The sequence below is a fragment of the Astyanax mexicanus genome, chromosome 19, assembly GCF_023375975.1.
Source record: "Astyanax mexicanus isolate ESR-SI-001 chromosome 19, AstMex3_surface, whole genome shotgun sequence".
NCBI classification, from domain to species: Eukaryota; Metazoa; Chordata; class Actinopteri; order Characiformes; family Acestrorhamphidae; genus Astyanax; species Astyanax mexicanus.
Genome location: NC_064426.1, coordinates 35,611,913 through 35,633,355, shown reverse-complemented (window position 1 = coordinate 35,633,355; position 21,443 = coordinate 35,611,913). Strand labels below are relative to the sequence as shown.

Sequence of the window (21,443 nt, the reverse complement as noted above, 5' to 3'; positions counted from 1 at the left end):
AGTGATTGCAGTACCATATTAATGTAATGTTGGGTTGTCATAGTGCCTGTAATGAAGACCAATGGTGATCTGGCATTGTACAAAAAATACACCCCACACCACGACACCAGGCCTTGTGGAAGTGAGACGAGTGACATCAAGCCATTCATCTTGATGTTGACCATGGTGCCTCCACAATACAGATTTGTTAAACATGGGTCTACAACACAACTAGGCTAGTCTAGTGTTACACTATGTTACAGCAGTGCTTCAGACTCAACCACTCTACTGAGGTAAGATATTTAGCAACGGTTGCACATCCTCTGAAGCCCAGATGGGTAAAGTAGGCCAACATGATTGAACATTTGAGAGCTTCATCAAGCCCCACCGTTGTGATCTGCTGTGCTAGGGTCTGTCCTCTGCTTTGACATGCTCTGTGTGACCTGCAGAGATTTGGAATGACATTGTGGTTTTTGCTGAGCCATCCTAAAGCAGGTAAGTGGATACTGGAGAGAGAGCGATTGGGGGAGGCATACAGTTACAGTGCTGATGCAGCACGGATTGAAACCTCCCAGTATCCATATCAGTACTTCAGGAGTTCAGGTTTAATTGCTGCGTACCGTTAAGGGTGCCTGAGCTTGACATGTGCAATCTACCATGAGGTCACAAGCTCCTACTGGGCCTGTATTCCTCAGCAGAGCTGAGGTATCAAAGCCTGCACATGGATGACCATGTGCAGTCCATTTATATAGCAGTAAATAACCTATATACAGTAAATGGATGGGCCTAGCAAAGGGAGCCGTTGCACCCAGTTGGTGGTGGGAGCACTTAAATTTTGTGCTCGTGGGCTCCCCCTACAGTTGTAGAGTGTAATAAATGTTTCAGGCGGATTCGTTTCTCTTTCTCGTTTTTTGGCTTTCACAGACATATTCAGTCTCTTTCCAGCTTCTGTCAGAGTGTCTGTATGTTAATTTGTAAAGAATGAACCAGTATTCCTTGTAGAACTGTTAGAACTAAAGGTCGGAAAGCAGGTCGCAGTTCTCGCGAGCGTTGGTTGCGGCCGCCTCAGAAAACTTACAGAGTCTGGTTTGAGCTCAGAGGAGCTCCGGCACAGACACGAGAGCACCGCTATTCCTCCTATTACACCTCAATGCAGCGCTGCAGTGAGTTTCAAGCTGTAATTTTACTTCTTTAAAAATATTAAAAATCAAGGAAATCCTACCTAGTGCTGCTTTAAAAGAGTTAACTTTATACAGTACAGCCCCCACAGTTTGGACACACCTTCTCTTTTTCAATGTGCTTTCTTTTTTATTTTCATGACTATTTACGTTGTGGATTCTCACTGAAGGCATCAAAACTATGAATGAACACATTTGAGTTTTATGTACTTAACAAAAAAAATTCTAATTTCACCCTTTGCTCTGATTACTGCTTTGCACACTCTTGGCATCATTCTCTCAATAAGCTTCCAGAGTTGGTCACCTGAAATGGTTTTCCAACAGTCTTGAAGGAGAAGGAGTTCCCAGAGGTGTTTATTAGCACTTGTTGCCCCTTTGCCTTCTTCACTCTGTGCTCCAGCTCACCCCAAACCATCTGGATTGGGTTCAGGTCCGGTGACTGTGGAGGACAGCTCATTTTTTGTTAAGTACAAAAAAACTCCACATGTGTTCATTCATAGTTTTGATGCGTTCAGTGAGAATTTTTGCACTTTTGGCCTGTACTGTATTTTTTCTCTGGTGTTTTAAAGCAGTCCCCAATTTTCTTATGTTAAATAAAATTCCAAAAGTATTGGAACACTTGCTCAGTCAATATTTGTTCTAAAATAAAGCGTATTTAAAACAAATCCTGCTTTGAACCAATCGCAAAAAACACTTTTAGTTGTGAAGTGTAAATAAGCAAGATATTTCCTTGCTTATATCTGATTGGCTCTTTAAATCGTATAAACATGCTGTGAGAAGATCAGTACAGCAGTACAGGGTCTGTCAATTTGAACATGAGAGAATAATTATTTAATCCCTGGCTGATTTTATACATTTTTACCACTGCCAAAGATATGAACAGTCTGTAATTTTAAGGGTAGGTTCATTTTAACAGTAAGAAATAGAATATCAAAAATAAAATCCAGAAAATCACACTGTATAAATGATATTTCTCTCTGCAAAATGCAAATACATGTATAACACTCATGACCAAGTAAAGAACTGAGCTTTGCTCTACTCCCCAATCAGCTGTGTGTGCACATATTTATATATATACATACATGAGGGTTAATTAAGGCTATAAAAGGGGTGCTGATGTCCTCTAAAGCTGCAGGAAGTGGATTTATTGACATCTCCACAAATCAATTAGAAAGGGCTTCCGAGCTGCTGCATGATCCGCACACACAGAAACCGGACACGGCTGCCTATCACACACTCCACACACTCCCCGTCTTCTTCATACCAAAAGATTACCCCTGTCTGTTTGTCAACAGAGTCAGGCTGACGGTGCATTATGATTCACCACGCATTCCTTCATCATAACCTTCACCTTTAATCCGTTAAGCTGGGAGGCCCTGTGGCCACATTTCAGTTACTACAGACCAGCAACAAAGCAAAAACTCACAAAGCAGATTCTTACAGACAGGTAATGCATAATAAAATGAGCAATTAGCATACTACCATGCTCTGTGGTGTGTAGGCCTTTAAATGCTGAGCATGCCCAGCTGACTCTGTTCTTAGATCAGTGTATGAGAAGATAAAACTGTCATTTCTTATAAAACATATTTAACTGTGTTATGTACACTGTAAAAAGTTTCACATTTAATACAGTAAGTTAATGACTGAAAAAGGTTGCCAATATACAGCTCTGGAACAAAAAATAAGAGACCACTTCAATTTCTGAATCTGAATTTCTCTATTTTTGCTATTTATACATAGTATATGTTTGAGTAAAATGAACATTGTTGGTTTGTTCTTTAAATGACAACATTTCTTCCAAAAAAAATGTTATTTAAAGCATTTAGTTGCAGAATAAATGTATATATTTGGTGGAATAACCCTGGTTTTTAACCCACAGTTCTACTGTGGCATGTTCTACTCCATCAGTCTTACACACTGCTTTTGGATAACTTTATGCCTTTACTCCTGGTGCACAAATTCAAGCAGTTCAGCTTGGTTTGATGGCTTGTGATCATCCATCTTCCTCTTGATTATATTCCAGAGGTTTTCAATTGGGTAAAATCAGAGAAATGCATAATTTGTAAGTGGTCTCTTATTTTTTCCAGAGCTGTATATGGGTGCTAAAAACACAGAAACTCATGCTTATATGGGTTTGCTAAATGCGGACCACGCCTTATAGAAGTAGAAAAGGAGGAAGAAAAAGGGGAGGGAACTGGGGGAAATTTGGGCTGGAGTTCTGAACTGCGTGCTGAAGAAGCGTGCAGTTATATCCCCCCCTTTTTATTTAATGAGAAGTGGAAGAGTAGAAAAAAGGGGGTTGTTGGGGAGGAGGTGGGTTGCGAAGTTTTCGTCACGAGAGGTAGTTAGTTAGAGGAGGTATTTATAGGACGGTTGATTGATACGGGGTGGAGTTAGAACGTAGAGTTCGGGCGTGGTCCTTCTCCCAAACTTTTGTTATTACATAACATCATTTATGGGTTATAATCAGCTCAAACCAGCTAGAGTTGGAACAGTTTTATTATATTAGAAATAATATACATCGTGAAACAACAGATGTGCATTGTTAAAAAGTGGTTTAAGTGGTTTCTTCTTTTTTTCCAGAGCTATATATATAGCTCTTACCTACAAGGAAAAGTTAACTCTGGTAGGTAAGGGTCAATAGGAGTGAGGGGACACACCCATTGTGCAAATAAGGGATGTCAGGGGCCAATAGATAAGATGTAACTTTTGATCGAATATATTAAGAAAGCCATAAGTCTTAGCTGTTCCATGTAGATAATAGTTATGAGTAACTCTACCCAAACAAAGTGACAGCAGATTGTTGCGTCACATTTATTGAGTTGATTCTATATGTTACTTAGGCTGTTCCAAAGTGAAGCATCCTTAGTATACATCCAGGTAATACAGTCAAAGTTCAGAGCGATTTAAAGGACGCAACTGATGTATCCTTCACGGCTGTCGTTTAACCACAATTCACTGCACACCTCCAATACTTGGGGAAAAATGGTGGGAAATGAAGACTCAAAGTTTGTTTTAAAATGTTTTCAAACTTTAAATTATTTCTATGAAGAAATGAAAAAGCCTCAGTGCCGAATACACACAATAGGTCTGTCCTGTACTTGAAGAAGAATTGAGAAAACAGTGTTGCAACAGATACATTCATGCTGCTTTTCTCCATTATGAAGCTTCTAAACAAGTAATGATTGACCACTAAATAAAAAAACACTTAAAAATTATGAGTTTTTTTTATTTTACCAAATTGAAAACTTCTGGAATATAATCAAGAGGAAGATGGATGATCACAAGCCATCAAACCAAGCTGAACTGCTTAAATTTGTGCACCAGGAGTGGCATATCAAAAAGCAGTGTGTATGACTGTTGGAGGAGAACATGCCAAGATGCATGAAAACTGTGATTAAAAACCAGGGTTATTCCACCAAATATTGATTTCTGAACTCTTAAAACTTTATGAATATGAACTTGTTTTCTCTGCATTATTTGAGGTCTGAAAGCTCAGAATTTGTAATTTCAGCCATTTCTCATTTTCTGCAAATAAATGCTCTAAATGACAATATTTTTATTTGGAATTTGGGAGAATATTTTTCTGTAGTTTATAGAATATTCATTTTTTATTTAATGTTCATTTTATTTGAACATATAGCTATAAACAGCAAAATCAGATTAAAACTGATTCAGATACTGAAGTGTTCTCTTAATTTTTTAAAAGTTAAAAGTTCCAATAATTATTATAAATATACTGCATATAGTAATTAAGCCGTCTGTGAGACAGGAAACTCAAGCACTTTTAAACCATCGCTGTCAATCCTCCCCAATTATAACATACGATTTTTTAAAAGAGAGTATTGAGTAGCCTCGGGCACCTTTCCCAGTAATCAGAGTAACCAGTGAGAGGTAATGAAGGATGGTAGAGTCTCTCAGGTCCTCTGAACAGATAGAGAGAGTGCTCAGACTGGCTGTGATGGACTTTAATGGGCCACTGTGGTGATCTTACATGGCTAGACAGCTTTTGGAAAAAGCAGGGAATTCCTTTCATGTTCCTCTTGACACAGATGAGCAGGCAGAGTGGGACGGTTGTGAGTAATTAAATATTCATAATGAGGGAGGAGGGGCGAGCTGGAGCACAAGAGCAGGTCTGCCTGAGCTGACAGAGCTCACACACACACACATACAGTAATTTTATTACCGTCTGGACTGACATCTCTAAGTTTTTGCCACCTCACGTTCAATAAAATAGCTATTTGTCCAGCTAGCGGAAATGGAGGAGCTACTGAACATGATGTCACGTGACCAAGAAAGCCAAAAAACTCACTGGTCCTCCTGTTTTTTTCAATTGCATTCCGGATGCAAGTTCACTATCACTAATAAACTAACAATATTACTGAGTAGAAGTGTGAAATATTTCATCACATCATTTTCATCCCTCTGAGAACTAATCCCGTCTGGATAGGGCTTTAATAAACAACCTATACTGTTGCACTAATTTTTACATGTTTTCTTGGCACTAAAAACCTTGTATCTCCAAAATGTTAACTTTGTAACTTTCGGTAGAAAATATAAAAATATAAAAAAGTTTTATTTCAAGCATTTTGGAGCATTTGTGTTTGTCTGTTCATCATGAAATTTTGATTTAATGTAATAAAACAATTGCCAATTTCTAATAGCTGCAAAACCTTTAAAACAGAAAGAAATTGATATCTATAGTTTTTGTGGAACACAGTGATGATATTCTTTTTCTTTCTTTAAGATATGGCCACTATGCTAAATTTTAGTACAACTTATTACATGTCTCTGTCTCTCTCTCTCTCTCTCTCTCTCTTTCTCTCTCTTTCTCTCAGGCTACCTGTCTCACACTCTGCTGTCCGGAGTAGTGAAGGCTCTCCTCGCGCGCCTCCTGCTGGTGGCAGGTGAAATCACTCAGCAGATGCAGGAGCAGCCTCGTGACGTCGTTCAACTGATAGCGAGCGCTCATTCAGTCCAGTCTTCATTTACACACACACACACACACACACACACACTTGAGTTTCTGTTCTGCACAAACAACTAGATAAAGACATAGTTAAAAGAACTGAATACGAAGAGAGAGTAAGTGAGAGAGAGAGAGAAAATGAGAGACTGGAGTAAGAGAGAGAGAAAGGAAAGAGAGTGATGGATAGTGAGTGAGAGACAGAGAGAAAGAGACAGACAGAGAGGTAGAGATAAAGAGAGACAGAGTATGATTGAGAGAGAGACAGAGAATGAGTGAGTGAGAGAGCGAGAGACAGAAAGAGAGTGGGTGAGAGAAAGAGAGAGGTAGAGAAAGTGTGTGAGAGAGAGAGAGAGTGTGTGTGTGTGTGAGAGAGAGTGTACGTGTGTGTGTGGGGGGGGGGTGTTGGGGGTGAAGATGAAGGCACTGCGGTCAGGCGCGCGTGCTCGTCTCTCCTCCTCCGCAGTGCACTGCTGGGGGCAGAGCGGGAGCGCGCACTAACTCACGCACGCACGCACGCAGAGAGCGCAGCTGAAGCGCGCGGAGGTCCAGAGCTGCACTCGCGCGCGGGAGTTGAGTATGAGCTACAGCGCAGAGTGAGAGCACGGAGGCGCGCGCCGGGCGGACACGATGGACGCGCGGCGCTGGACACTGCTGTGGGCAGCGGTGAGTACACACACACACACACACACACACACACACACGAGCGCGTGGGCACACATTTATACACACAACCGGCTTTATATCACAGCTCTGTAATATACAACTTATTACCATGCGCAGAAAACTGCCTTGACTATTACTAATACTGATGATAATAATAATAAAAATAATGATAATAATAAATGCATGTGTTCTTGTTGAAATGAACTATTACTGATATTAGCTTTTATTATTATTATTATTGTTATTATTGTTATTTTATTATTATTATTATTATTATTATTATTATTAGTATTACTATTGCTATTAATAGTAGTAATAAAATACATGTGGAAGTTGCATTATTTTATTCAATAATACATACAATAATACATAATACATACAAATTGTATTAGGTATATTGTATATATAATTATGGTATAATGGTTAAGTCGCCAGTGTTACAATAAAAATAGTATTGATATCAAAGTAGTTTATACAATTTCCCATAGTAGAAAATATATCATATATATATATATATAATGTATATATGTATATATTGTTGTGTATACACTAGTCAGAATTAAAAAAAATAGTAGCATTGTTACCAGGTGTTGTGTATATGCTGTAGTATTGTATATACTGTAATATAATTGTAACATATAGGAATAGTACGTTAGTGAGTAGTGCTCGTAACATGTACATACAATTGTAGTATTTTTATGTGCAAATAGTTTATAGCATGTTGTAGCATTGTTGTAAATGTAGTAGTGGTCTTATAGTGGTCTATAGTAGATATAGTATTAGCATTGCATATAGTATGTAGTAATCGTAATGTTGTATATTTTGTAGAAACGTTATTAGTAGTATTGTGCATATATAGTAATAATTGTATTGTATTATATATATATATATATATATATATATATATATATATATATATATATATATATAGTACTCAGTGTTATATATAGTCCATGTTGTTATGGTAGGTATAGTAGTAGTAGTAGCAGTAGTGCTGAATGTGCTGTAGCAGAGTTTATGTGTATATAGTAGACTAGTTATAGGGTTGAATTGTTGTGTTGGATGTATATGCGTATGTATACACTGAGAAAGTGAGAGTCTATAAGTGTAGAGCTGGTGCTCCAGTGCTGCTGTATGAAGCTGTAATAGAGCTGAGCTGGTGGGCGTGTGCTGCCTGTGCTGTAAACTTCTCACTTAGGCTCAGGCGTCCCGCTCTCATACACTAACCTGCAGCTGCAGCTGCATCTGTCCGGACTGCATCCGGCCGTCTTTAGTGCTCAGTTGCTGCAGTCTGATGCAGGTGTTTGTTTATGTGCTTGTTTATGTGTTATCGTCTCATTAAATAATCTCATTATTCATGCTAAGAGTTGGAGTCAGAGCATCTGCTTATGCATCCGATCTGTGCACGTGCATCCCGTTCACATTACAGCTGCGTACAGAGCTGAGAGATGCTCCCGAGTGTGTTTGTGTGTGTGATAATCTGTGCTGCTGAATACTGTGTGTGTGTGTGTGTGTGTGTGTCTAGGAGAGAGAGAGAGAGAGAGAGAGAGAGAGAGAGAGAGAGAGAGAGAGATATAGGCTGATTCATTCATTGAAAATTTGATAATGCTGTGGCTGTGCTGTAACTGCACAGGGTGCTGCCAGTAACTGAACTGAAGTGAATTAAAAGAGAGAGGCGAGAAGAGAGGAGAGAGAGAGAGAGGAAAGAGGAGGGAGAAGAGGAAAAATATAGAGAGAAGGAAAGAGGAAGGAAGGAAGGAGCAGAGAGAAAGAAAGGAGAAGAGAGGGGGTTAGTGTTAAATTGGCCGTCCTATGTGTGCATCTGTGGCTGAATGAATGGGGAGAGGAACTGAGGAGGAGAGGGGGCTGCTTGAGTTTGAGTTGAGAGGTGCACTGAATCAGAGAGAGATAGAGAGAGACTAGAGAGAGAGAGAGAGAGAAAGAAAGAAAATGAGAGAGAAGAGTGTGGGAGGACATTTTGTTTCATAAATCTTTGAGAATTTCTATTGTAACCAAACAATGCATTACTATTAGTGAGTGGAATGAACTGAGTTACAAGACAGAAGAAAGAAAAGGGGGAAGAAGACGAAGAAAGGAGTGAAAAATAGAGATATTGAGTAAATGAGGGGTCAAATTTGTCTGGCGTATGTGTGCACCTGTGTCAGACTGAATGCTGAAGTGTAGAGAAATGAGAGAGAAAGAGAGAGAGGGAGAGAGAGAAGAGAGTGAAATCTGAAGTTTGAGTTGAGCAGTGCACTAAATCAGAGAGAGAGAGAGAGATAGAGAGAGAGATAGAGAGTGAATGAGGGGTTAAATTGGTGGCTGTATGTGTGCATCTGTGTCTGAATGACTGCTGAAGTGTAGAGAAATGAGAGAGAGAGAGAAAGAGAGAGAGAAAAAGAAAGAAAGAGAGAAGATAGAGGAGGCTACTTTGTTTCATTAATGTTTGGGAATCCTATTGTAACTAAAGAAATGCATTACTATTACACTATTACTATAAATGAGTGAACTCAACTGAGTTACAAGACAGAAGAAAGAAAAGGGTAAATTAGAAGGGAGTGAAAAAGAGAGATACTGTGAAGAGAGAGAGAGAAGAAAGAAAGAAGGAGAGAGAGAGAGAGAGAGAGAGAGACAGGAAGAGGAGATAGAGAGAGAGGCAGGCTACTTTTTTATAAACATTTGAGATTTTGCATGTGCATCTGTTTCTAAATGACTGCTGGAGTGTAGAGGAAGGAGAGAGAGAGATAGAGAGAGAGAGAAAGGAAGAGAAAAGAGAGGGATGCTACTTTTTTCTAAACATTTGAGAATTTCTATTGAAAGTAAATGTGTGAGTGAACTGAACTAAGATACAAGACACAATAAAGAAAAGGGGGAAGGAGAAGAAGAAGGGAGTTAAAAAGAGAGATATTGAGTGAGTGAGGGGTTACATTGGTGGCTGTACGTGTACATCTGTGTCTGAATGACTGCTGAATGAAATGTAGAGAAATGAGAGAGAGAGAAGATAGAGGAGGCTACTTTGTTTCATTATTGTTTGGCAATTTCTATTGTAACTAAAGAAATGCATTACTGTAAGTGAGTGAACTGAACTGAGTTACAAGACAGAAGAAAGAAAAGGGTAAATTAGATGGGAGTGAAAAATATAGATATTGTGAAGAGAGAGAGAAAAAGAAAGAAGGTGAGAGAGAGACAGGAGGAGGAGGAGGAGAGAGAGAGAGACAGGCAACTTTTTTTATAAACATTTGAGAATGTGCATGTGCATCTGTTTCTAAATGACTGCCGGAGTGTAGAGGAAGGAGATAGAGAGAGATAGAGAAGAAAGGAAGATAAAAGAGAGGGATGCTACTTTTTTATAAACATTTGGGAATTTCTATTGAAAGTAAATGCGTAAGTGAGTGAATTGAACTAAGATACAAGACACAATAAAGAAAGGGGGAAGAAGAAGAAGAAGGGAGTTAAAAAGAGAGATATTGAGTGAATGAGGGGTTAAATTGGCAGCAATATGTGTGCATCTGTGTGTGACTGAATGCTGAAGTGTATAGGAAGGAGAGAGAGAGAAAGAGAGTGAGAGAAAGAGTGTGCAAAATAGAGATATCTATTGTAACTAAACGAATGCATTAATATAAGTGAGTGAACTGAACTGAGTTACAAATCAGAAGAAATGAGAAAGAAGAAGAAGGGAATGAAAAAGAGAGATAATGAGTAAGTGAGGGGATGTATATAGCTGGCGTATATGTGCATCTGTGTCTGAATGACTGCTGACGTGTACAGGAAGGAGATATATACATATAGCTTATCTATATGTACTGCCAATAGAATAGGGCTCCCTTGAGCATCATTCTCAGTCATTCGCAGTGACGCAGACACGGTTGTGTGTTGTGTGTTAGTGTGTGTTGTGCTGGTTTGAGTGGATGAGACCCCTCAGTGTCACTGCTGAACTGACCCAAAATGGACAGTGAATGAAGAAACGATTAGGTGGTGTTAATGTTATGGCAGACTGGTGTACGATTTCCATAGTAATTACTTCCCTACTCTGGTTCAGTGCAAATGCAGTGAAATGCTTTGGTCCTCCTGCCAGAGACATGTTTTCTATTTGTCTTTTTGAGGAAGTGTGTGTTTATATACATGTGCGTCAGTAGATGTGTGTGTATATGCATGTGTGTGTGTGTGTGTCTGTGTAGGCGTGCATTCGTGTGTTGTGAGAGCAACATATGGAAAGAGTAACGTTAATGAATTCATCAATAAGTTAATACCAGTCAGGAAGAAGAAAATGTTTAGACAGTCTGCATATAAGTGTGTGTACGTGTGTGTACATGTGTGTACGTGTGTGTGTGTGTGTGTGTTTATGTGTGTGTGTGTGTGTAGCACCCACTTAGTCGGTTTCTATCTGTCCACCATATAAAAACAATGGAGATAACTCATAGCATTAATGTAGTCAACACACACATGCAAAAAAATGAAATATATGGACATACACTGTATAATAGTCAACTCTGACTCCATTCACCATATTAGGTAGCAGTAGTTTGCTTCTTCACTTTGGAACTAGTGGCGGTTCTAACTTGTATGAAGCTCCCTAGCTTTAAGTAAACCCTCCCCTTTAGTGCTCCACATTTATCCTCTTACCTAATAAGGTACCCACTTTGTTTAATAGTGACATTTTTCATATACTAGTGCATCTAAAAAAATCTGAATATCATTAAAAATTGACCTTTTTCAGTAATTCTGCTCAAAATGTGAAACTCATATATTATATAGGTGTATTACACACAGAGTGATCTATTTTAACAGAGTCTGGTGGAAGAGTGGAGAGACACACAGTCCAAGCTGCTAGAGGTCTAATGTGAAGTTTCTACAATCAGTGATGGTTTGGAGAGATATGTCTGTCATCTGCTGGTGTTGATCCACTGTGTTTTATTATCAAGTCTAAAGTCAGTGCAGTTTTGTTTTCCCACAAAATCTTACAGCACTTCATGCTTCCCTCTGCTACTGACAACTTTTATAGAGATGTAGATTTAATTTTTCAGCAGGACTTGGCACACTGCCCACACTGCCAAAAGTACCAGTTGGTCTAATATAATATTCAAATTTTCTAAGACACAGATTTTTGGGGTTCCATTGGTTGTAAACCATAATCATCAACAATAAAATAAATAAACACTTAAAATAGATCACTCTGTGTGTAATACATCTATATAATATATAAGTTTAACATTTTGAACTGAATGAATGTAACTGAAATAAAGTAACTTTTCAATGGTATTCAATTTTTTTTTAGATAGTATATTGTGAATATATACTATATCCATAATATATGCTGTCCTGTGCTGCCCATGTGACCCCTACTTAAATCCAGCCAAACCATGTTTGTCAAGTTATGTCATAATTGACAGATCAGCACTGCATCCTCAGTCATGTTCATATGTCAGAAATTACGATTTTATATATCTGTTTGGATGGTTTTGACTTTCAGACCAATCAAAGGACGTTAAGACAGGCTGTCATCAATCATTTAGCAACAGAAGAAGAATAGGTCCGCTGTTGTGCCGAAATCTGACTTTTGCAGCAGTATGGGTGCAACAGGTTACACTGGTGACTTCTGTATCTACTGTAACTGTAGATTAACCCTTATTCATGAACAGAATGAAAATTAATTCAAAGCTAATCTGATATGTTATCTGCATTCACACAATCTGAATCTGAGTCTGTCAGGTAGGTAAAATTTGGCACAACACCTGAAAAGGCAACTCAACAAATCTGAAACATTCTACAAACCAGTATTCATTACAGGCAGTTGCAGCCCACAAAGGTGATGATAGATGATGGGATGTAGAACAGGTTTTAAGCTGCTTACTAAACTGCAGTGTGAAACCAAAAGTAAATTTTACTAACTGTATACAAGTAATAAAACCTTAACTCTGTAGTTTTAGGCATGAAATTTCCCTTAGATTTCAGTTTGGAGGCTTTTTTGTTACTGTTTCATTTATATGAGTTATTTTATGTTGACACAATTTGTCAATTTGCACTAGTGACTTTATTTTGAATAAAAACTGTTGGTTCATTTGTATTAGTGACTTGTATTTTGACACAGTCTGTTTGTCCCTTTGCACTAATGACTTTTATCTCGACACAGACTGATTGTAAATTTGTTTTAGTGACATATATTTTGGTAGAGTCTGTTTGTTCATTTGCATTAGTGAAATGTATTTTGAAGCAGCCTGTTTGTTCATTTGCATTAGAGACTTTTATTTTGACACAGTCTTTGTGGTCATTTGTATTATTGACTTTTATTTTGAAACAGTCTGATTGAACATTTGCATTAGCGTATTTTATTTTAATACTGTCTGTTTGTTCATTTGCATTAGAGACATTTATTTTGAAACAGTCTGTTTGTCAATTTGCACTAGTGACTTTATTTTGAATAAAAACTGTTGGTTTATTTTTATTATTGACTTGTATTTTTACACAGTCTTTTTGTTCATTTGCATTAGAGACTTTTATTTTGAAACAGTCTGTTTGATCATTTGTATTATTGTATATATGTATTATATTTTGACCTTATATTTTGTCTGTCAGTTTGCAATAGTGAGTTCTATTTTGACAAAGTCTGATTGGGCATTTGCATTATTGACTTTTATTTTGACACTTTTGATTTGTGATGTAGTGGTTGAGTGTAGCAATTACTTCTTTCTTGCTGTAGGAAATGGAACTGTGTTCTCTGGAACAGTGGCTCAAACCACTGAATGCAATCAAATCCTCACAGCAGTGTTCCGATATCTAGTAAAAAGCCTTTCCTGGACAGTTTCCAAAGACTGTTACTTTAATAAATGCAAGATCAACTCCTGTTTATTAAGACACCCTTCATTTTGGAAGGTCATACAATGAATAAGCAGGTGTCCCAATACTTTTGTCCATATATGTGTGTGTATGTGTCTTAAAGGCAGGGCTAACAGCTGCTGTGAGGATTGTAAGCACATATATAAGGCCGCAGAGTGCTGGTGTGTGGCCCATTAACGCTGCATTCAGACCAGCACAGCTGACACAGCTGCGAACAGGACCATCGCTGACGTTCGTGCCCGCACCCTTCCTTACAGACCCTCACAGCTCAGTGCGGCCCACCGCCTGAGCTCCAGCTCTGCGTTAATGACCTCTCAGCCCCTGCGGGCGGAGCAGGAGATACAGTCCACTTACTCTGTGAAGGAGGCTGAGAGTTATCATCGTAATGAGAGTGAATACGAGCCCAGTTATTAGCATCTTGGCTTTAACTGGACTTTAAGCCTGGCTGTTAGCATTACGGCTAACCCAATTTTCTAGGCTTCATAACAGGTTTTGTGTAACTCTCAGAGATGATATACATTTCTTATAAAAATGCAAAACTTACGCTATCTACCCAGTGCTGTCCCCTTGGCATGTCATTAACTTTATATGAATCAAAGCTAAGAAAATAATGTTAGCATTGTAGCTAACTCGTTCCAAATCTGCAGAGACCATTTGCTGTGTCTGTAAGCATTAAAACTCTAAAACGGTCAAGCCTTCCGACCCTCTGAGGCAGCTGCTGTTTGTCTGTTAGCATTGTGGTTTTAACGTGGCTGAGCCTGGCCTTTAGCAATGTGGCTAACCCACTATTCTTTGTTTCATAATTCAGGTAATAGTAACCTACAGAAATCAGGCATCAAGCAGTACACAAAGTTTATGAATTGTATGTATTGTATTGGTATCAGAACTGAAAATTTCTGATAAATAATGTACTGTATTAATAAATCACAGTAATTTGTGTTCTAATTTTCTGCTTTGAGAATTGAAATATAAGGCATTGTGTGAAATTCTTACTCTGTGTGTGTGTGTGTACCTTCGTAGGTGGCAGTAGTGTGTGGCTCTAAGCTGGAGAGGGCAGTGGAGGAGGTCTGTGACTCTGGACAGTACACCATCAGCGGGGAGTGCTGTATAGAGTGTCCACCGGGGGAGGGGGTCATCCAAAAGTGCGGAGCTACGCAAACAGTGTGCGGCCAGTGCCTTGACAGTGAGTATATAGAATCAGCACACATACACACATACGCAGCCTTTTTGATGGAATCTCCATTATTTTGTTGTTTTCTCACTTTTTTCATGACTTCGTAGATTCTAAATTACAAGGTTTTGTCTGCATGTACTGTATATATAAACGATTACAGCTGTGGTCTGATTAGACACTGGGTCTTGCCAGAATAGTATGTGAAAGTGCTTTCCCACTACCGTAAAAAAGGTTTACAGAGGCTACTTCTGGGTAGTGTTCCTCATAGTGAGAGATCACTTTGACACTCAATGAAAAATTTTGCCCTAATACCAGACTTTGAGGGGGTGCACTATTGGACTAAGAGAAGTAGGATGGTCATTTCAACAAATTACCTGCCATCTTGCCATAAAATAGCGTAAAAGGCCTTCTCCTGCTGCCCTGTAAAGACTCTCAGGGACTACATTTGGGTAGTGTTCCTCATGGTGAGAGATGGTTGACTGATAGAAATGCTTTTACGATATATTAAAGACAGTATGGTCAGTTGACAGAAATGTACATGTCAAGTTTTTTTTTTTCTCCAACAGCAACAAAAAAAATTAACATCAGTATTCAGAATACAGCTACTTTAGCATTTGCTAATAAGAACTACACTTACTGATAAAAATGTATGCACCCCAGGTTGCTGCAAAGTTTGGCAGCCAATTATGTCTCAGCCAGATATGTAAATGATTAGAGGTGTGGTCTGATTAGGCACTGGGTCTTGCCAGAATAGTGCGTGAAAGTGCTTTCCCACTACCGTAAAAAAGCTTCAAAGAGGCTACTTAAGGGTAGTGTTCCTCATGGTGAGAGATCACTTTGACACATTTGACATATTTTGCCCCGTAAACAGACTTTAAGTGGGAGCACTATTGGACTGACAGAAGCAGGATGGGAATTTCAACCCTTTGCCTGCCATCTTGCCATAAAATAGCATAAATGCCTTAAAAAAATTATTTGTTTCCTTTCTTCTTGGGTTTACCTGCTTTGAGATCAACTGTTCTGCAATTGGGTTCAACAACCCTCTGGGCTGGAGAGCTACTAGTCTGTAGCACCCCATCCCATTACACTTCATTTTCCAAAACAGACATTATAGCTTGAAAAATAACTGACCCACTGCCAAACTTAATTGCCGACCCCTGCTCTATGGTAAGCCATGACAGACTTTGAGAGATGGTGCATTTATTGAACTGAGAGAATTAGGATTCTTATTTCAAATAATTGCTCGCCATCTTGCTAGATAAGTTACATTTCTTCTTTCTGGTTCTCGATGCCTCTCCTAATCATAGTAACCTATTTCTAAACGTTCCTTCATACTTTAAAAACTGCAAACCTGGCTATATATGGATAAAGGTACCCAATATAGATACATGAAGGCACCATTAAGTCAGTTTGCTTGTTTTTCCCTAAAAGCTGCAGGCACAGCTACTGTGGATGGTCTAATATTTTGTGTATGTTCCAGTTCTATTCATATTGTGTCCCAAAAACGTAATCTCTGTTTCCTTCAGTAATAAATAGTTGATGTTGTTGATGCAGGGGAGAAAAAGCAGCGTTCTAAAATAGCCCTCTCTGCTCATCTGATACAGAAGGATAGAGGAGAGGGAGAAAATACACAGCGCTGAGGCTCAATATAGCACCCCTCTGTCCCAGGACATTTGATCGGCTGCTCCTTTTAGACGAGCGCTAGGTATGGGGGGAGTCTTAAGCCCTATTTGGATGGGATTAGTTTTACCTGAGGAGGTGGGGTAATGTATTTTTGCTGCAGGATGTCAGGAAAATGTATGACCGGTTCGCACCAGTTAAGAAATCTCAGCATGAATGACTAAGATGGGAGTGGCTACTCGATTTACGCACTGAAATTGAACTCCAAAAACGTGATTGTAATCAATCTCATAAGCCACTTACAGTAGCCTTATAGTAAAATGCTACAGGCTTTACATAATGCCCTTCCTTTAAACTGTGAGAAGCCTCCCCACTCTGAGAAGTCCTTTAGCTTATTTTCTAAAAATTGCTCAATATTTGGCAGAATATTTAACCACAATCTGATTCTCACAGCATTAGTTAAACTTTACATTACATTAATTATTTTTTACAGCTCATTTTACCATCTCTACTACTGTGAGACCACAAAGTCCTGTAAAAGTGACATACATGGTGCATCCAGACAGGACTTAAATCACTGAGGGTGTTCAGTAATAATTACTTTATCCAACCTCCCCATGTAAAACTAATCCTTTCTGAATAGAGAAAAACATTTAGCAAAAGAAACACATAAGGAGAGAGAGAAAGAACAACAGAAATAAATAAAGCCAGAGAGAAATAAGGTGAGAAAGAAGTAAAGTAAATATTAAGATAGAAAGAAATTAGGAAAAGAAAATGAAGGATATGGAGAAACATAAATAGAGAGAGACAGAAAAAAGAGACAGAAAAAGAGAAAAAGTGGTGAAAGGCAAAATGAAGAAAAGCAGAGAAACTGAAAAAAGACAAAAAGTAAAGTGAAAGAAACAGAAGAATGTAGGAGAGAAATGGACTAAGAGAGAAAGAAAAAGGAGGAAGGTGTAAAGTAAGCCGGTCATAAATGAAGAGAGAAAAAAAAACAAGGAAAAGAAGTAAAGTGAGAGTCAGACATAAACAGAGAAAGAAGTAAACGAGAGTAATAGAGAATGAGAACGTAAAGTAAGAGTAAGAGAGAAAGAACTAAATTGACAGTAAGACAGAGAAAAAAGAGAAAGTAAGAAAAGAAGTAAAGCAGGACTAAGACTGAAAGGGAGAAAGAAAGAAAGAAAGTGAAAGAAAAAAATATGTGAGAAAAGTAAAGCAAGAGAGAAAAATAGCAAAAAAAAGCAAGAGTTTGACAGAAAAAAGAGAAAGTAAGAGAGATAAATAAACGTCATACAGAGAGAGAGAGAGTGTGTGAGAGAGAGAGAGAGAGAGAGAGAGAGAGAGAGTGAGAGAGAGAGAGAGTGTGTGAGAGAGAGAGAGAGAGAGAGAGAGAGAGTGAGAGAGAGAGAGAGTGTGTGAGAGAGAGAGAGAGAGAGAGAGAGAGAGTGAGAGAGAGAGAGAGAGAGAGAGAGAGAGAGAGAGAGAGAGAGAGAGACGGAAGCAATATAAATGTTAAATATGGTATTTTGAATAGAAAACAAAAATAGAGTAAATGGAAAAAAAAATCATTCAGTGACCTGTATGCTTTTTTACTGCACAGACACACACACACACACACACACACACACACACACACACACACACACACACACACTGTCCTCCTTAAAAGTGCCTCATCCACAGTCTAGACGCAAGCAGCTACGTCAGCAGCCATTGAAATATTTATCTGCCCACCCTCACCCTGTCTATTTCTTTCTCTCTCTCTCTCTCTCTCTCTCTCTCTCTCTCTCTCTCTCTCTCTCTCTCTTTCTCTCTCATTTATTGTCTCTCTCTCCTTGTCTCTCTCTCTCTCTTTCTCTCTTGCTCTCTAATTTATTGTCTTTCTCTTTGTCTCTCTCTCTCTGTCTTTCTCTTTCTCTCTAATTCATTCATTCATTCTCTCTCCCTTTCTCGTTTGCTCTCTCTAATTCATTCTCTCTCTCTCTCTCTCTTTGTATCTCGCTCTTTCCCTCTCTTTGACCCACTGACTGTTCACTAAGCATCATTAGCATATAGCTAAATATAGAAGGCGTGTTTGTGCTGAGACAGGGCTAATATCACTGACAGAAGTCACACACTGAACGCTCTGGATTCATTGGATTCGAGTCTGCACATCGTTTCCTCATGAATAAGATATAATACAATTCTCATTACAGTCAGAGAATAGACTGTGCTGATGTAATATTTAGCTACATTATAGAGAACTTTACCACAATGTCTTCTGGGTCCTTCAGCCATCAGAGGGCGCCTCTGAGTGAATGGATGGGAAGGAGCGGGTCCAGCAGGAGCTACTGAGAAAAATCCGGCACGATACATAATAGTGTAAAGCTTTTTTATAGTTCATATAAGCTCAGAACCAGTAAGAGCAATGCTAGCTTCACTCTAAATCTGATTGAGTGAAGTGATTAAAACATAAAGGACGTTTCTCAATACACAAGTACACAAGTCTGTACTCTCAGACTTGGGAAGTACGGACTTGGGAAGTTCGGATCGCGAGTGCGTGCTCCCGACGACGGGAGGACGCGGAACGTTGTTGTGTAATTGGAACAGCTGTGTACTTGATGACGTCACCGTCTTAGAGGAGCGGAAAGCGTTGTTCCGAAAACATATGAGCACATTTTCACCTATCCGCTTTCCTAACAAATAAACCACATATCTGAAATCTAAACCCCTACATTCTCGCCTAAAAATAACTTAAAACATTGTTTTAGCACACAGCAGTACTGTTTTGAAGACGTACAGGTGCTTACAGTTATGTACCTTCTCCTCCTGCATTACGCTGATACTGCTGCGAGGTGCATTCTGGGTTATCGGGCTGTAAGAAGTTCACACAAGTCACCTTCTATGCATCCTCGATAAAGTGGGAGGAGCAAGAACACATCCTGGTATTAGTTGTGTACTTGGTTAACTGTGATCTTCTGAATTGGAACAGTACTTGGGCTGCGACTGAAGCCGTTTCCCGAGTCCATAAGAACACAAGTACAGACAAGAACGCAGATTGAGAAACGGCCAAAGTGATTTTATGTTTTAGTCAGAAGAACTAATGTCAGAACAACTCAATGAAATGAGTTCAGAGAACTTCAACCCGAAAACGTAAAAATGCTTATTGAGCCAATGAAAAAATGTGACTTTTACTAACTTTTAGTTACTATATGTGTCAATGCTCTTAATATAGCTTTCCCATAATGCTCTTTGCACCACATATTTGCATATTGGGTGTGGCCTTTCCCTTACTTACCATCTTTCAGTTATCCATTGTCCAAAGCTACCTTATCCTAGGTGTGCATTCGTGTAGTTTATGTGTTGCAGGTTGTAAGAGCAAGTTACCTTTGTTCTGTGATCCTAGTTGTCACAGTATGTTGGTTTGGAGAGAATAACTTGGAGTTATTTTCTTGGTATTGGTAGTTCTTTATAAATATGCTAAATATGCCAATACATATATTAAATAAACCAGATTCCTTAAGCCCACAATACTACAAAAAAAAAAAGTTGAGTTAATTAAACTGTTGTTGTGTGAACAAAAAACCTCAATTCAATCAACCTTTATTTTCACTCTGAAATATATTGAGAAAATTGAGGATGACCCTCATTTACAATGTTGCCGAGCATTTACAGTATAAAAGAGATTGAAAACATTTAATAAGAAATTAGAAATAATAAGAAACACAATAGAAACAAAAAGAATAAAGAAAAGAAATACTCATTTTAAATCAACATTTAACACAGATGAATAAAATATGTAAAAATCCAAAAATTAAAATACTAAAGAAAGTAAAAATACAAGTAAAAAAAAGTAAAAAAAGAACCTTAAAAATAGGGCCCTAACTGTTACTCATTTTGGACATAGGAAATCACTCAAAATATAATCACATTTGTAGATAAACTGAGTGAATATAGCTTCTAACTTTCGATTTTTGATGTATATTTTCGGCATACTCGTCACTGCTGAGGTAGCAATGAGATACAACCCTCCCTAGTCACTTCGCAGTCCTAGTAAGTTAACCTAGTGGTTGTAATGAATTATTGGTTGTGATAAATTCCCTGGCTAAAGTATCTACCTTACCTGTTCAGGAGAAAAGTAGCAGCTCAGCATCTATGTTATAATGTTATTGTATTCTGTCTTTGTTTTTTTTTTCCAATGAATTTCGATGTTTTTTTGACGAATGCCGAGGCTTTTTAGGCTGTGCAGCAGTAAGTAAGTAGTAAGATTTGAGCTGAACCAGTCTGCTTGCTAGCTTCCATCTGTGTGCTATCACCACTGTTGGGTTATTTTTATGAAACCTGGCAACCTCAGAGGTAAAATTAGTGTTGAGGGGGAGGGGAATGAACAGCACACCCCACACTTACACAGATGTCTGTGACATATCGCAGAGTTCTAGTAAGAAAATACTGCCTGAAGCTCTGCTGACAAGAGATAACAGGGCATGTTTCCTTAATATCTGATGACTGAGCCTGATCATTTTATCATTTACCACTAGAAATAGAATCTTTATTGGTTCTTTAAACTAGTTTAGCTGTTGATCAGCTTGAGTTTTAAGGTTTAGCTGGTTTACAAGCATGATCAACTTTATAAATCAGTAATCCATCAGTATTTCCAGCATCATTGAGCTGGTTGATCAGTATAACCTGGAATACAAAGCCCTTAATACCAAATACCAAACACAATCTGGCCTTAAGATGGGTTTTTAAGCAAAGTAGAAAATGTTTAATTAACATTTTTAGTGCTTTAGTGAAAAAACAGGAAGAGACAATGCTCTGACACAGTGATATTTTATTTTAGTGTTTTTATTTCATGTGGAAATGATGAACATACTCTACTGAAGTAAATCTAAAGCATTATGCTTTTTCATATTGTACCTGAAACAGTCATAGCGACCAAATGAGGTTAAAATGTGTGCAGCTTCCCAGAGGAGACTCAGGCTGGAGCTGCGGATGACTGATTATAGAGTGGATTTGGCGAAAGCACCGTTACTTAATGAGGCACTTA

General features: G+C 38.5%; 1 protein-coding gene across 1 annotated transcript in view; it reads left to right on the top strand.

The window, feature by feature from the left end:
- Positions 1-6,604: 6,604 nt before the first annotated feature.
- ngfra (nerve growth factor receptor a (TNFR superfamily, member 16)) overlaps positions 6,605-21,443 on the top strand; it is a 74,625-nt gene continuing 59,786 nt past the window's right edge. The window contains exons 1-2 of the mRNA XM_022664978.2: positions 6,605-6,789; positions 14,644-14,806. Of these exons, the coding sequence (XP_022520699.2) occupies positions 6,754-6,789; positions 14,644-14,806 (199 nt within the window). The 5' untranslated portion in view covers positions 6,605-6,753. The remainder of the gene's footprint in view (positions 6,790-14,643; positions 14,807-21,443) is intronic.